The following is a 17,887-nucleotide window of genomic DNA, read 5'->3' as shown; positions in this document are numbered from 1 at the left end:
CGTTCACGCCAGCAAGCGGAGTGCCAACCACTCCGGTGTGGGCCTAGCCCCTCAATGTGAGGGCTTGGCCCCTAAAGGTGCGGAATTCTCCGCACCTTTTGGGGCGGCCCGACGCCAGAGTGGTTCACGCCACTCTGACATGCCTGGACCTCCCCGCCCCGCCAGGTAGGGGAGAATCCCGGCCCAGGTGAACTCCACAATATACTTTGGAGTTTATTAAACCCTGGTCCATAACACCACGTACAGGCTCATCGCTTTATTCTACAGGATGATTGGTAGTTACGCACAGTTCCAAAAACCTATGCACAAACAAATCGGCAACTCTTCAACGGCGGCTGCATTTTGGTACCAAGGAACTGACCGAAGGACTTGAGATGGATTTGTTTTATAAATTTAGAGTACCCAATTCATTTTTTCCAATTAAGGGGCAATCCACCTACCCTGCACATCTTTGGGTTGTGGGGGTGAAACCACGCAAACACAGGGAGAATGTGCAAACTCCACACGGACAGTGACCCAGAGCCGGGATCGAACCTGGGACCTCGGCGCCGTGAGGCAGTAGTGCTGACGCACTGCGCCACCGTGCTGCCCAGGACTTGAGATTTTAATCAAATAACACATGCTCGTACATCGAAACTGAATACAACACTGGCAATCAAGCATACGGTATACTCTTTAAGCTCGTGTAAAAACCTTGTCATGGGCAGCATGGTGGCGCTGTGGTTAGCACTGCTGCCTCACGGCGCATGGATCCCAGATTCGATCCCGGCTCTGGGTCACTGTCCGTGTGGGCTTTGCACATTCTCTCCGTGTTGTGTGGGTTTCACCCCCACAACCCAAAGATGTGCAGTTTAGGTGGATTGGCCACACTAAATTGCCCCTTAATTGGAAAAATGAATTGGGTACTCTAAATTTTTTTTTTAAACTTTTGATTTGATTTATTGTCATGTGTATTAGTATACAGTGAAAAGTATTGTTTCTTGCATGCTGTACAAACAATGCATACCGTACATAGGGAAGGAAGGAGAGACTGCAGAATATAATGTTACAGTTATAGCAAGGTGTAGAGAAAAGATCAACTTAATGCGAGGTAGGTCCATTCAAAAGTCTGATGGCAATAGGGAAGAAGCTGTTCTTGAGTCGGTTGGTACGTGACCTTAAACTTTGGTATCTTTTTCCTGACGGAAGAAGGTGGAAGAGAGTATGTCCGGGGTGCGTGGGGTCCTTAATTATGCTAGTTGCCTTGCCATGACATTTGTATGCTTGCACATGGAGGTTTCATTGTCATAAGTTTTAGGTTTACTCGCCTCATAAGCTGTCTACACCTCTTTTATTCAGGTGTGTACCTGATTGAGTATTAACTTTTTTTTTTAAACTTGAAATTTTACAGCACAGGAACAGACCATTTGGCCCAACGAGACAGTGCTGGCGTCAATGCGCCACACAAACCTCTTCTAACATCACTTTATCTATGTCTCGCTCCCACATACATGTATCAAGCTTCCCCATCAATGCATCGATGCTATTCTTTTCAAGAATCGGCATTTACATGGCAGCTTTAACATAGTGACGCCCAAGTTGACAGAAGTGTCATCAAACAAAATTTGTGACGGAGCCGCATGAAGAGCTGCTAGGATAGGTGAAGGAGGTAGGTTTTTAAGGAGCATCTTAAAGCACGAGTTAGCGGTAGAGATGCAGAGAAGTTTAGGGAAGAAATTCCAAAGCTGAGGGACTGAAGGCACGGATGCCAATAATGGGTTGAAGAAAATCAGGAATAACCTACAAATGCAACATTAGTACCCCCACCTGTGACCTGAATTGGTGTGATATTTCTCATACTTGCCTTAGTGAAGTGGCACATTTTAAGTTGCTTTAGTTTACAAACACGAGGTGCATGAACAGCTGCAAACAAACTGGTTTTACTTTCCTCAAATTTCAGTTATTTCCTTGATAGATGCGAAGATGTTAATAAACCGCGTACTCATTCAGTCACCTGCTTATTTGGTGTAGTTTTGGTGCCCTTATCTGAGGGATGTAGTTGGAGGCAGTTCAGAGGAGGGTCACTAGATTGATTCCAGAGATGAGGGGTTTGTCATATGAACAGAGATTGAGCAGTTTAGTCCTATACTCTCTAGAGTTTAGAAGAATGAGAGATCTAATTGAGATCTATAAGATGATAAACGTTATTGGCCAAGTAGACGTAGAGCGGATGTTTCTTCTTGTGGGGCAATCTAGAACCAGAGGTCATAGTTTTAGGACAAGGGGTAACAGGTTTAAAACAGAGCGGAGGAAAAATTATTTCTCTCAAAGGGTCATGAATTTGTGGATTCGCTACCCCAGAGTGCGGTGGATGCTGAGACAGAATAAATTTAAGGTGGAGATAGACAGATTTTAAATTAGTAATGGGTTGAAGGGTTATGGTGAACGTGCGGGAAAGTGGAGTTGAGGCCGAGATGAGATCAGCCATGATCGTATTGAATAGTGCTGCAGGCTCAAGGGGCTGAATTGCCTAATCCTGCTCCTAGTTCTTATATTCTCGCTCTTTCTGGATAACTGCTCCCAGCAAGAACTGAACAGCACCTTTGCTTCCAACTCCAGCTCTTTCAAAGCTGCTTGCAGGCCAATATGTCCCCTTTCATCCTTCTCTTTTTGTTCCCACGTAAAGTTGTAGGGCCGTCAATAAACTGGCTACCTCCCTAATCTGAATGTGTCAGAAGACATCCCAATGAACAGGTCACCCCCAAGCGTGAATGCTCATTGCAACATCTAACCAAACCCGAGCTCAAATGCATTGTCTGGATCCTAATCTAAATTTTCCAGCTCTCCTATTCTGTAAATTTAACCCTCGAGAGCTATATTTAACTTAATAGTAGCACTTTTAAGTAACTACATACACCTGGATCCTCCCATGAACGAACATTCATAAATCCTAAAAGATCGAGTCACAGAGTTTTACAGCATAGAAAGATGCCCTTTGGCACATCATGTCTGGGCCAGCCATCAGATGACAGGATTGCTCAACATTCTTCGGGATTATTCTCTGTAAAACTACTTCAAGACATTTCATGTAAATGGTTTCGAACAGTGACTGATGAACGTTGTTTAAAATACTCCAATATTTAGATTTGGTGAAAATTTTAAACTTACTTTTTAACCAACACTAAATCTGATCAGCTGTTAGACGAACATGGAGACTTTCCTGGAAGAACAATAAAGTTGAATCCCAATAATAATCCTTCAATGAGGCAAATGTCCAGCAGGTTTCTTACCCCAGCCAAGCACGCCAAGGCCATCGATCATTGTTGTGTGAGAATCCGTACCCACAAGACTGTCGGGGTAGTAGTATCCATCCTGATCAAACACCACTCGTGCTAAATATTCCAAATTCACCTGGTGGATGATTCCCGAGCCAGGAGGAATAATCCTCATATTTTGAAAAGCTTTAGAGCCCCACTTTAGAGGGGAACAAAATGCAAAAAAAGTTTTTATATTTAACTCAGCAATATGCATAAGAGCTAAATATATGCTTACAATCTTTATCCCTTTAAATTCACTTCTGCTCTTAAATTCTCCTGTTCCCGGCTTGGGTCGCTGTCTGTGCAGGGTCTGCGCATTCTCTCCGTGCCTGCGTGGGTTTCCTCCGGGTGCTCCGGTTTCCTCCCACGGTCCAGAGATGTGCGGGTTAGGTGGATTGGCCATGCTAAATTGCCCTTCGTGTCCAAAAAAAGGTTAATTGGGGTTACTGGGTTAAGGGGATGGGGGTGAAGGAGGTGTGTGCTTGAGTGGGGTTCTCTTTCCAAGGGCCGGTGCAGACTTGATGGGCCTAATGGCCTCCTTCTGCACTGTAGATTCTATGTTGGGTACGGTATGCGTTCGAAATTCAAATCACTATTTACTCAAGTATTGTTTTACTGGTGATGTCCCTTCTGTAGTTATCATCTCCTGCTCGGGCTCACTGATACACATGCCTGTCCTTAAGAGCATTGACACAGCTTGGGCAAGCCATTTGACTGCAAAAGCATCACAGCTGCACCCAATTCCTTTCTTGGTGAAAACCATACATGCATTCCCAACGGAAGCTGTTGGATAGCAAGAAAGAGCAGTGGTTCCTCACAGAGTTCCTCACTGCTGCCTCACAGAGCCAGGGACCCAGGTTCAATTCCGGCCACAGCTGATTGTGTGTGGAGTTTGCACTTTCTCCGCGTGTCTGTGTGGGTTTCCTCCCACAGTCCAAAGATGTGCAGGTTAGGCAGACTGGCCATGATAAATTGCCCCTTAGTATCTAAAAGATTAAGTGGAGTTATGGGGATCGTGTGGGAGCGTGGGTCCAGGTATGGTGTTCTTTCCAACAATCGGTGCAGACTCGATGGGCCGAATGGCCTCCTTCTGCACTGTAGGGGTTCTATTCAATGAATTGCATCAGATTTTCTCTCCCGCACTCCCAGCACAGTGGCAGCCCAAGGCAATTTTAGCCTCTTGGATATTAAATTGGCTGAGATTAGCCAAATTAAAAGACTAGGAACTGACTCGGGCACTTCCTGGCTTGTAAAGTTCAACTACGTGTCGCCGGTCAAGCTACTGTGTGGACATGACAGTATATTGTAATACGACTTTATCAAATATCAGTATTGACCATCTAACTCAAATGCTGGGAAGCAGGAAGGAAATTCTAATATCTAGTAATCTGGAGATTATCAAAAATTTCTACGGTGGTCTTTTCCCAAGCTTTTACATTCTGATGTAAACACACTTAAGCACAGTTCATGAGATTGTGTGTTATTTATGCTCACCCTCCCCTCCCACGTGGGTGGAACTGGAAGAGTTTCAGGATTCCAGTTCTCTCCCCTCCCCTTTGTGGGAAATCTTTATATTTCAGTTCATAAGGTCAAGACCGTAACTCACTGGATCCTTCTTCCCCAGCACATCAAACCGTAAATGTGTAATTTATTGTGGAAGTTGACGGAGCCACACACAAAATATCATACCTTCAAAAATTCAAATCTTTCTTTGTTTCTTTCAAATTCAATCTCTTGGTTTTTTTGCAAGCTGCCCGGCCTGGAGAGGGGGGTGAGGAGGGAGGGGGGGAACAAAATCAGAACTAGATGAGGTTCAGCAACAAATCATTCGTCACATAAATTTAGAATGAGCACAGCACCCAAATCTATCCAATAACATTGCCAAAGTGGCGGGGGGGGAAAGCATTTACTGCAATAGTTTGAAGGGGGCGAGAAATGGTCACCATTCATTGCTGGAAGATTGCCTTCTATCTGGCTTTTCTAGCACAAGAATGAAGATGAAAGATCGATTCCATCCAGAGCACTCAGCCCAAGTGCAGCACAATCTAAAACACTCAATTCGGAGAGCCTCGATATATTTTTTTATTCCTTATTCAACGGAAGCATATAGAGAGTAAACAGTATTGTGACATTCCAAACAATGCAGGTTATTAAAGTCCAATCTGTTGTGCAGTTTTACACCATGAACTTCCAGCAACAATCTGCTGGGGTTTTAACAAATCTGTGTCACCATGTGGATCAGTTCATAATGTACTAAACTTATTGGGGCCGGTTTAGCTCAGTTGGCTAGAAAGCCAGTTCATGATGCAAAGCAAAGGCCAGCAGCGTGCGTTCAATTCCTGTCTCGGTTGAGGTGATTCTCAAACTTGCCCCTCGCCCGAGGTGTGGTGACCCTCAGGTTAAATCACCACCGGTCAGCTCTCCCCCTCAAAAGGGGAAAACAGCCTATGGTCATTTACAAATTAAAATTATAAAAGCTTAAAAGGTTAAATTATCAGGACAAATTGCTAGATTAGGCCTGTATTCTTTGAATGCAGAAGATTGAGCTTTATGATTAAAGGATTTGATAGGCTCGATCGGGCAGAGAGAAATTGGCCGGACTTCTGCAGCTGTTGCGATTCACTTTTTCCGTAGGCAGCATATCCCCGCCCACGGGATCCCGGCAGCGTGGGGTGACTTCAATGGGAAATCCCATTGATAACTGGCAGGAGAACTGAATCCTGCCACCAGCGAGTGGCACGCCGCTAAGAATCCAGCCCACTATTTCCTCTGGTGGGGATTGTCCAGAACACGAGAGCATGACCTTAAAAACAGAGCCTGACCATTTATTTGCAATAGGAGAAGCACTTACTTGTACAAAGGGTCATGGAAATCTGGAACTCTTTTCCTCCAAAAACCTTCTGAGGCCGGAGGGCAATTGAAAATTTCAAAACGGAGATTGGTAAGATTATTGCCACTTATGGGTCCTACGGGTTTCAGGACGAAGGAACGTAAATAGAAGTTAAACCAAGAGACCATATCATAACTGACTGATTGGCAGGACAAACTCGAGGAGTTGAATGACCTCCTCCTGTTCTTAAATGATCAACTGAAGCTACAGAAATGTAATGCGGTAGAAATGTGCACAACTCACTAGAAGAAGTGCTGGTTATCAGAAAATAAATTTCATAGGTTACTGCATGCCTCTCCTGCAACTTGCACCTCGAGGGAACATGCAGATGACTGGAAAGGAGCACTCCCAAAATTAAATGCCATTCACAAAATCACTTGATCTCCACAGAACCAATGGTTTTGGAAAAACAGATTTTTGTGAGCCTTGAAACATGATGTCAGATTACCTGCTCCCTCCTCCAGCCCTCCGAATAAACAAACCAGTGAGTAGGTCCACTAGCTTATATACGCAATGCTAACTCATGCAACGATGCAAGTATACTAAGTGTACGGAACCAACTTTGCTTAAATTGCAGACCATCTCCATTTCTAAAAGTACTGCGATATATGTTTTTATGGGTATAATTTAGTGTGAGAAGAACCAAGTACTAAAATAAAAATCAAGTTTATTTCCCCTCGTCTGATATGGACGGCACTGTAGCAGTGGTTAACACTGTTGCTTCACAGCGCATGGGTCCCAGGTTCGATTCCCGGCTTGGGTCACTGTCTGTGCGGAGTCTGCACACTTTTCCCGTGTCTGCGTGGGTTTCCTCCGGGTGCTCCGGTTTCCTCCCACAAGTCCCGAAAGACGTGCTGTTAGATGAATTGGACATTCTGAATTCTCCCTCCGTGTACCAGAACAGACGCTGGAATGTGGCGACTAGAGGATTTTCACAGTAACTTCATTACAGTGTTGATATAAGCCTACTGGTGACAATAATAAAGATTATATTTTCTCGGTTCCTGCTGATCTGGTTCAGTCTCACTGTGAAATCTCTATCATAAGTGGGAACCTTATTTGATGATCTAGGACTTGTGGCGCTAAACCTGAGCTGCACGTGTACTGTCGGGATGCGGAATGGTGCAGCTAAACTATTGCCAGCTTTGATGGTTTATCTTCAAACATAATTCCATCCTCTTTTGTTGCATGCAACGGCCTTTGATCCTTCACAGAACACAGCATGTGGATGTAAACAGAAAAAGACCTTTGTCCACAAGCCCATTTTATGAGGTTTTTAAAACAGTGTTTAGCAGTTCGTATTAGCACATCAAAATCTAGGATTCAAAAGAATCTGCATAACTACCACATCACAAGAATTGGTCCTTCAATAGGTCCCCAAACCGCCTGAACACTACATGCAAACGCTAACGTATTTCAAATATCAGAGAAAGAAAACTTTGATTTCAGAAATATGCAACATAAATCTATTCAAACAAGCTCTCTGACATGATCATAAATATAGACTAGCTGTGTTCAATTTAGCCTATCAGTAGCATTCTGTAATTAATTATATGCATTATCCTATTTTTCCACTTCCCTAAGAAGCCATTTGTACTTCCAGACATCGAAGTGAGCCCGTTATCTGAAAGAAAAGCTAGCAAGTGCATAGATCAAGTCCAAATTTAAAAAAGCAAAACAAGTCACGCAACTCCAAACTAAAACCACTATAAATAGATTAATGGTTTTAGGAAACTAGCCACATTTACATGAACACAAAACAGATGGCCTTTTTTGAAAATAAAGAAAACAAACAGCACGGTTAGAAGAGGACAAGCACTCAATTAATCTTCAATAAAGAGGTAACGCACTGGACTACTTTTAGAAACAGGCGCAAACTCTCTGGTGACCGCCAGTACAGAACCGTGTCAGATCCACACACAACTTGAGCAAAAGTGCCTCAAGAATCAAAAGATATTTCTTGCATGGGTTGTAAGTGCAGCAAATAATTAGCTGCTCCTCAGAAAATTGCATTTTCACTGCTTCTGGACCTTCTTATGCAAATCTGCAACACTCAGTCAGAAACTAATGTTACACACAGTAAATTTAAGTTGATTAATTGATGCAAGATGTAATGTCATAACACATTACATGCCTTGAAAGTATTCAACAGTTGTTTCCTATGCCAATTCCTAAGCAGGACGCCTAGATTTCAATTCAATGTAAGCAGGTATTTTGTATGCAATTGAGTCGATGTACAATTGAATTACAAAACCATTATATATTTGCTGTCATTTATTAAATAACTTAAAATACAACACTATTTCAGAAATTTTAAAAGCTCATCTCAAACCGGAATCAAATAATCATTTTCCACTGGCCTTTCATCATTTCACATCTACAGCGGAATCCTGCTCTATGCATTCAGGACACGCAAAGTACAACTTGTAACAGCATCAAGGAAGAAGAAAGGAGTGGAGACATGCTCGACAAGAGCATCCACGTATCACCTTGGTAACAAGAACCATTTTCAAAAAGATCAGAACACTGCCTGTTTGAATTAGATTTAACTGTTTGTTGACTCATCACCATGACTTCAATAAATATGGGTTCAAGTAATATTAGTGCAGTACATCAGAAATAGGAGCTGGTGTAAGCAATTTCCCCTCAAGACCATTCCGCCATTCATATCATGGCTGTGCTTCTACATCAACTTCATCTTCCTGTTCTATCCCATTATTTCTCGATTCCCCGAGTGCCCAAGAATCTGTCGATCTCTATCTTGAATACACTCAGCGAGTGAACATCCCCCCGGGGTAGAAAATTCCATAGATTAGGAACCCCCCGTGAAGAAATTTCTAATCTCAGTTCTAAATGGTCACCCCCTTACCCCGAGACGATGAATCCCGGTTCTCGACTCTCCAGGCCTCTCCAAGTCTCTACCCCGTTAAACCCTCAGGTAGACTAGATCATTTAAAAATCTTGAACCTGGTCACACTGTGCACAGCTTGGCTTCCTGTTGTCACGCAAAAACTTATTTCCTGTCAATATAATTCCCAATGTCCACATTCATATTTAAACTTGTCATGGCCTAACCACAAAGCCGAGCTGGTGCGTGGCTCATACTCAGTCTGTGAACACACTTGGGGAGGCCCACTTGCCAAATTTGCAGAGCCTGCAACCATCGCTTTGGGTTTTCATCTGCCGTACGTTTTGGCCATTTCTTCAGGGCAGTTTCTCATTTTACATTAAAATTTAATATATTTGTCCCTCAGTTTGGAATTCATCAACCTTACCCTTGCTCTCTACCCTGTTACATGCAATACAAAATAATAAGATTTTACACTCTCTCTCATTCCATCCACCCATCCCGTCTCAACATTTCACTTTCTGGTCACTGTTTCCAAACCCAAGAATGATCACCTTGGTTAGACTCCCTAAAAGCACCTTCAGTGAGCAGCACCATCAGTTTAGAAAGGCATTCTCAGGGCAGCACAGTGGTGCAGTGGTAACCCTGCAGTCTCACGGCGCCGAGGTCCCAGGTTCGATCCCGGCTCTGGGTCACTGTCTGTGTGGAGTTTGCACATTTTCCCCGTGTTTGCGTGAGTTTCGCCCCCACAAGATGTGCAGGGTAGGTGGATTGAACATGCTAAATTGCCCCTTAATTGGAAAAAATAAATTGGGTACACTAAATTTATTTTTAAAAAGGCATTCTCCACTGCTTTAGAAATGTTGGGGAACACAGTGTTTAGTGAGAGGGAGGCACTGAAGGAAATCAGTATTAGTAGGGAAATGGTGTTGGGGAAATTAATGTGATTGAAGGCCAAAAAGTCTCCAGGGCCTGATACATCCCAGACTACTGAAGGAAGTGGTTCTGGATATTGTAGATGCAATGGTGGTCATCTTCCAAGATTCTATAGACTATGGAATGGTTCCTATGGGTAGGAGGGTCGCTAATGCAACCCCACTCTTTAAAAAGGGAGGTAAAGAGTAAACAGGGAATTATAGACTTGTCAGCCTGACGTCAGTAGTGGGGAAAATTTTAAGAGTCCGTCATAAAAGATTTAATAGCAGAGCACTTGGAAATGATTACAGGTGTAATTTCCCGGCCACAACTGTTCACCAGGATTATCCAGTCTTGCCGAAAATCAATGTCTGGCCTGCCACAACCCTCACGGCAGGGCCAGAAAATCCTGGTCTACGTTTTGAAAAAATATCATTGTGTCAGAAATGCCCTGGGAAGCCAACCTGCGAGAATAATTTACAAATGAATAAGGATATAGCTGCATTAGACAGGCTTTGTGGCAGAAGAGGGTGCCATTAAGATGTTGTAAAAGTGATACCATCATTCTTTCAAGCTATGCTTATGTTTACAAAGACAGGCCTAATGGGATTTTGTTATGATTTCTGGGGATTCCCTGGGGACTAGATACGATTAAACACAATTGTCTCTAATTAAGTAGGCCTTGGGATTTGAGTGGAATAAAGATTATGCAAGTAGTGGAAGGAGCCAGGTCTGTAACAGGCAGTTTTTAGTTTAGTTTCTGGAAACTGTGAGCTGAACACCAACTTTTGCAGAAAGCTGTCAGATTCAGCATTAATCTGACAGACAAGGATTTGCAGGCTGGTTACTGAAACGATCTCCCTCCCTCTTCAAGTAATTGTTCAAATAATTTTCATCTGTAGAACGTCATGTAATCCTGTGTTTGCTAACTTTATTTAAAAGTGTTTTTTGACCTGTGATGGGTTTTGCTTGATTAGAGATAGAGACGGTATCAGTTAGAAGTTCAAGTGTTCCCTTTTATTGTTAAGCATCATCAAATTGGTAATTGTAAGTTTTATTTCTATGATGTTCAGGCAGTTCAATTCTGTGCTGATAATAAAGTTTGTTTTTAATATACCATCTGCCTATTTGTGCATCAAATCACTCCTGGAGTGAAATATCCATTCCTCATAGTTTTCCAAATTAAAAAAACAAGTGATTGGGATTCCTGTCCGGCATCTTAGCAAATGTTGGGGCCTGGTCCGGGATCTTAACATCAAAGAGTTCTTGGTCTGTTGAATTCACTTCCCCAGAATGCAAGTTGGGTTAGACAACTTCTAGAGAGTCCAGTGCTATTTGGGGGGGGGGGGGGGGGGTGTGATGCTACTGTGTTAAATCCTGTGTTAATAATGAAGTTTTTTTAACATAACAAAACCCATATTTGTCAGTGGAATCACTCTCGGATCAAAGTATCCTTTCCCCACAGTTTTACAAATTGAAGAATTGTTAGTGTTTCTCGTCTGGTTTCCTAATATAAATGGGGGTCTGGTCTGGTACCATAACAACGCGCAGTTCAAAACATTTATGTGCCCTTATCAGAAAGAGTTCGACAAAAAGAAAAAAAAAAAAATCACACTTCATATTTGTTGCCAATATTTATGGTAATAGGACAGCTGTAAATTGAAAGGGTGTAGGTTAGGTTGATCTCAGATTAGGATACGTGGTCGGCACTACATTGTGGGCTGAAGGGCCTTTACTGTGCTGTACTTCTATGTTCGATGTTGTTCTATGTAATCAAATGAATCATATTAACACCAATGTATGGTGCTTTTAATCAAAATCGTAACAAACCAGATAAAATTAGACAATTAAAATCACGTTCACCCACTTGGCAGCATTAAATTACAAAACCTGTCTTGCTTTTTAAAGGTTAATTCAAAATCCTTTATAAACCGGGAACACTCTGGAACAGGTGATAAGAGAATTTTATCATTGCAACTTACCCCCTATTGAAATCCACTTGGATGGAGTGATCTATAACTAGGTCTGCAGGACAAATTGGATTGATCTTCTCCGGATCTCCCCCCAGTTTTTTCACAGCATCTCGCATCGCGGCAAAGTCTACCACAGCCGGCACACCACTGCAGACAAAGTGAATAATCACAGGGGTCAGATCATTTTCCCAGAACTTGCTTGTTGCTCAAAGGGTTGTGAACCTTGGGAATTCTGTACAGCAGAGAGCTGTGGATGCATTCAAGTCAGAGATCAGCTATGGAGACAGTGCAGAAAGGTAGATGATCAACTCTGATACTGAAGAGCAGAGGAGGCTTGGACGGTTGAATGATCTATTGCTACTTCTCACAATCTTAACTATCCCAATCTTTCCATTCTCTTCAAAACTGGGAAATAAAATCGTAAGAATTCAGAATGTCTCCAAGGCCCAGAGTTCAGGGCCTGCTTTTAGGATACAGCTTCTGCAAAAGAGATCTTCATGAAGATCACAGGGCATAGAGGAAATAGAGAATTGCAAGAGTGCTGTTTATTATCAGAACTCACTGGTGTCTTTTCCTAGCAGAAGCTAACAACCTCATTGCTGCAATGTTAGATGGACAGAAGAATTAAACAAAACTATTTTAACTTCTGGAACAAATCTAACCCAGGCTGAAAGAATTACTTTATCTCAGTTTGCACATGATTTATCTGCAAATACCAGCTGTTATGCTCTCAATTATCTCACAGGGCTCGGGTCATCAGCATTTGGAAGCTCAGATTCCAGTGCTCAAGCCTAGTCGGTATGGATCCCTCAGCCTCAGACAAGCCCCAAGTCACAAATACCCCCATCGGGTTTGAAATCCAGACGAGTATCCAGTGGCCTACCCCCTTCCACTTAGCCTGGTAAATGGTCTGCTTTCTTTCAAACTTGCAGATTATGTGTCCAGAATCTCATCCTGAATGACTGCATCCAAATTGAAGACTTCATTAGGGCAGTATTGTGGCGCAGTAGTTAGCATTGCTGCCTCTCAGTGCCGAGGACCTGGGTTTGAATCCCAGCTTGGGTCACTGTCTGTGTAGAGTTTGTACATTCTCTCAGTGGGTTTCCTCTGGTTTCCCCCCACAGTCCAAAGATGTGCAGGTTAGGTGGGGTAACGGGGATAGGGCGGGGAAGTGGGCCGAGGTAGGGTGCTCTTTCAGAGGGTCGGCGCAGACTCGATAGGCTGAATGGCCTCCTTCTGCACTGAAAGGATTCTATGGATACTGAAATTCAGAGCATCGATGGCAAAATAATTCAATTTCACCAGGCCTCCCACTTGGGTTTAGCACTAGCTCTCATTATGGCCTATTCTTACGCACCCACATAATGTAGAACCTCAAATCAGTATATCTGAGAGGAAAGTAGACACTTAGGAGATATTGATCGTATAGAATACTCTCCCTCCCTCTCCCTCCCCCCACCCACCCCAACCTCTAGTATTGGATGCAGAAAATATAACTGTGAATTATTTAAATTCATGCTGGAAACAAAAACTAGTCTTGTGCTATACACTGTCCAGCGTACACATACCATCGAGAAACCACAATAAACAAGCCAACTTGACAGAAACATAACATACATCAATGAATTTCAACACCAAGAATTAGGGCAAGGCCTTGTTACATTAGGAAGCGGTTACGCAGAAAGGATTGATTAGATATGGGGAAAGGTACATGGAATAGGATTTCTGTCACTCCTAGATTTAAACAACTTTCTCTTTCATCATTCTTTTCAAATATAATCTGTGGGTTATCAGTGTAAAGTTACAGTGCACTTCAGATCTGATTCGAAACGTTAACTGTTCCTCTCTCCACAGATACTACCACAGGGCAGCTGTGTTTTTCCAGCACTTAACATCTTTATTTAAAATTATTTAAAATCTAATTGGATTTAATGCTCGACCCGTTTTACCTTTTAAAAACAACATTTGTATACTTCAGCGGCGGTTTGTTTTACGTTGAAGCTATACTTACGTGAAGTCCTGCAAGATGACACGGGCAGGTTTAAAGGGCACTTCAACACTTTGGTGCTGCGTCACCTTCCAGTTCAATATATTTTCAACGTCATCTTTCTTCACAAGGAAACAGTCGCAGTTTCGGATTGCTGCTTCCAGGAGTACTCGAATGGAGAATGGCAAACGCTCTATTGAGAGCAAGAGGGATGAAATGTCATCTTCAAATAATTTATCACAGGCTAAAAGTTGCACAAGCAGGAGAATAAATTTTGGGTTCGGCAAGTAGCAGCAGAATTGTTCAAGAAAAAGTGGTATGGGTGAGAGTGGACCGTCAGAAGCATGCATTCATCAAGCACCTTTACCCTAATAAAAGATCCCAAGATTCCAGGGGTAAATGTCTTCTTCAGTTCTTGTGTCCATCTCGTGTCCCAGGAAACAAACTTTAACAGAGGAGATAGGATGCATAACCAAAACCAAAGGGATGCTCAAAAAGGTACGTTTTCACTGCGTCTTAAAGGAAAAGAGAGGGGTGTGGATACAGAAAGCTTTAGGGAGGGAATTCCAGAGCTGAGGACCGGGTCAGCTGAAGGCGTATTGAACGGGTGAGAGATGTAAGGGGGATGAACGGAAGGTTAGAGTGTCAATATGTCGATGCATCAACCAGTGCATGCTTTGGCAATTACACCGTTAAGCAAATTGCTTCATTAAAGAAAGGTGATGGTTATTGGCTCAACCTCCAATACAGTATAAACGGAACAAGTTGAGGTGGGAAAATAAGGAGTTTGTATCTCTGCTGAGGTGAACGCAGAATAAACTTGCTGAAGGTAAAAGACAAGGTGCTGTATTATTCCTTCATCATATACTAACAGTTAATGTTAGCATAGAGTTTCATCAAAAATATGTCTCCATCCATGAGATTGTCATCTTCCCACCAGACTACCAACCAGCAGATGCAGGAATACCTTTTCTGATTCACTATATCCTCAAGTCTGGGGGCTTATTTCTTTGCAGCCAAATCAACAGCTCCTCCTGTATTTGCCATCGATGTAACTTGTGATTCTGAAGTTATATATTTTAAATTATGAATGCTTTTTTTAAGAAATCAATTTTGCTACCTTGTACCACAATGCATCATTATTTGTTTTCCAGTTTTAGATTTTGCTGTCATTTTTTTGTATGGCAACAAAAAAAAATCAAATATCGATATCTAATTTCTGATGAATTCAGCCCTGACATTTGCACAGAGCAAAGTACAACTGAAAATAAATCTGATCATAACAAAATATTGTTAACTGTCTAGTGGTTGAGGATTTAATTGTATTCAGGCTGTGGACATTATCTGAGGATTCACTAGGCAGCACGGTGGTGCAGTGGTTAGCATTGCTGCCTCACGGCACGAGGCCCCAGGTTCGATCCCGGCTCTGGGTCACTGTCCATGTGGAGTTTATACATTCTCCCCGTGTTCGCGTGGGTTTCACCCCCACAACCCAACGATGTGCAGGGTAGGTGGATTGGCTAGGCTAAATTGCCCCTAAATTGGAAAAAATGAATTGGGTACACTAAATAATTTTTTTAAATCTATGGATTCACTTGTGCTCCTACATAAACAAGCAAACTGTAACTGGTTTGGAGATACATGTTCGTAATATGCATCTCCGTAAATAAAAGCTCATAATGTGTGTAGGGACTGGATTCCAACTTCCATCTTTTACTGCCTGTTTTTCTGAAATAGAACCACAATTGCCCCCCACCCCCGCCGTTAGTAATTTACGCTTCTTGATCTTCGGAGAAATGCCAAAGGACCCGACTATCAACATCGAAGAACATTTCGATTTGAAAGGATAACACTGCCGGTTCATTTTCATTACAGCTTGTGACAGACTGCCAAAACTCACAGCAGAATCATCATAATTTCTCGGATGTCAAGACACTAACATTTAAGGAAGTGAAGCCTTGAGAGAGGTTTGCACCATTCATTCCTAAAGTGCAGCTTTTGCACACCCACTGACAATCCAATTGGAAATTGCGGGATTCACCAAGATTGGTACAAGCCACTGAGCGAACAGTCAACTTGAATACATGTTCCTAATGGATAAATTGCGATACACCTTTGCGGAACAATCAACGAGCTTTCCTCACCATATCTGTCATCTTCCAATTTGGTCAGATTATAGAACTTCTTTTCCTTCCAATTAGGATCAAGGGGCTCCAACAGGTCAGCGTAGGGGTTTTTCATCATCGTTGACATGCCCAATGGACAAAACAGATCACCTAAAATATACAAGCATTAAAATGTTTTCATTAGAATAAAGTTAACAAGTTATTTTAATGCTCCAACACGAAGATAATTCTTGCATTAGGGCAGAACTAGGACTGGTCAGGTGGGCCAAAAGGTGGCAAATACAAGGTGATGCATTTGGGTAGATCAAGTAAGGCAAAGGATTACACAATAAATTGAGAAGATACAGAGAGGTGTGGAGGAAGTGAGGAAACTTGGAATGAATGACCACACTGAAGGTAGCAGGAGAGGTCGATAAGGTGTGCAAGAAGGTATATGGACTTACTAGCCGAGGCACAGAATATAAGAGCGTGGAGGTTATGCTGGAACTACGCAAAACACTAGTTAGGCCACAACTCGAGTACTGTGTGCAGTTCTGGTCACCTCATTAGAGAAAGGATGTAATTGCGTTAGAGAGGGTACAGAGTGATGCAGTGGTTAGCACTGCTGCCTCACGGCGCCGAGGTCCCAGGTTCGATCCCGGCTCTGGGTCACTGTCCGTGTGGAGTTTGCACATTCTCCCCGTATTTTTGTGGGTTTCACCCCCACAATCCAAAGATGTGCAGGGTAGGTGGATTGGCCATGCTAAATTGCCCCTTAATTGGAAAAAGTGAATTGGGTACTCTAAATTTATTAAACAAAAAAAAGAGAGGGTACAGAGGAGATTTACGATGATGCAGCCAGGGCTGGAAAATAGGCTGGGGCATTCTCCTAGGAACCGAGGCAGCTGAGGGGAGATTTGATTGAGATGTACAAAATTGTGAGGGGCCTGGATGTGGTAGAAAGGGCCCATTTACTTTAGCAGAGAGTTCAGTGACGAGGGGGCACTGAGTTAAAGTGATTGGTAGAAAGAGTAGAGGGGAGATGGGGAAAAATGTTTTCACCTAGAGAATTGTGGGGGTCTGCGAAGGGAAAAGACGCAGAAACTCTAACTCATTTAAAAGGTGTCTGGATAAGCGCCTCAAGTACAGTAACCTGCAGGGCTACAGACCAAACACTGGATCAGGCTGGGTGGCTTGTTGTTTGTCCAGTGCAGACATGATGGGCCGAGTGGTCTCTTTCTGTGTCATAAACGTTATATGACTCTCACTAAGAGAATGTCACACGTTACTGGATTCAATGCAGCGTGAGGCAGCGGGAAACATGGCGAGCAAGCCCACTGAATTGTGGGAGAGGCCGCACGTGAGCCTGTCAATGGCAGGAAACTCTTCTGCAATTAAGTTGGAGGCAGGAGCTGTAACAGGCAACGGGATGTCAATTAGGCTCATTATGGAGTCAATTGACACCAATTATCCCTGAGCCCACCAGAATTTGGTGGTGGCTCAAGGATCAAACAAGAGTGCCACTGAGTTCCTGTGCCTCCCGAGGGCTGCCAGATGAACCCTATTGAGTTTGTCTGTGTCCTTTGGGGAGGTGGGGGTCCTTCTTCCAAAGGGATCCAGCATCAGGAAAGTGGGTGACCGCAGTGACCTCACCCCTCCCCCACAAGCCCTCACTCACCCACCCAAGTCAAGGAATCCACCGATGAACCCTGGTGAAGACAGCCCAGCGGCTTCGGGTAGGCAGGATTTCCACCCTGGGGTCCTAAATCCCAAGGAAGGGCCAGCGCTGCCCAACTCAAATTTGGTCAAGCATCCCCCACAGAAACAATGGTGACGATAGTGACATTTAAGGGGCATCTTGACAAATATATGA

At 43.1% G+C, this 17,887-nt stretch overlaps 1 protein-coding gene across 2 annotated transcripts in view; it reads right to left on the bottom strand.

The window, feature by feature from the left end:
* The window catches only part of aco1 (aconitase 1, soluble), a 67,887-nt gene that overhangs the window by 33,089 nt on the left and 16,911 nt on the right, over nucleotides 1-17,887 (bottom strand). For both annotated transcript variants that reach the window (XM_038804124.1, XM_038804125.1), the window contains exons 2-6: nucleotides 16,054-16,185; nucleotides 13,934-14,102; nucleotides 11,932-12,069; nucleotides 4,986-5,055; nucleotides 3,270-3,453 (exon numbers count right to left, since the gene is read on the bottom strand). In XM_038804124.1, coding sequence (XP_038660052.1) covers nucleotides 3,270-3,453; nucleotides 4,986-5,055; nucleotides 11,932-12,069; nucleotides 13,934-14,102; nucleotides 16,054-16,162 — 670 coding nt within the window. In that variant the 5' untranslated portion in view covers nucleotides 16,163-16,185. The remainder of the gene's footprint in view (nucleotides 1-3,269; nucleotides 3,454-4,985; nucleotides 5,056-11,931; nucleotides 12,070-13,933; nucleotides 14,103-16,053; nucleotides 16,186-17,887) is intronic.

This window comes from Scyliorhinus canicula, chromosome 8, assembly GCF_902713615.1.
Source record: "Scyliorhinus canicula chromosome 8, sScyCan1.1, whole genome shotgun sequence".
Taxonomy (NCBI): domain Eukaryota; kingdom Metazoa; phylum Chordata; class Chondrichthyes; order Carcharhiniformes; family Scyliorhinidae; genus Scyliorhinus; species Scyliorhinus canicula.
The sequence above is the reverse complement of the archived record's forward strand: the minus strand, read 5'-3'. Positions and strand labels throughout refer to the sequence as shown.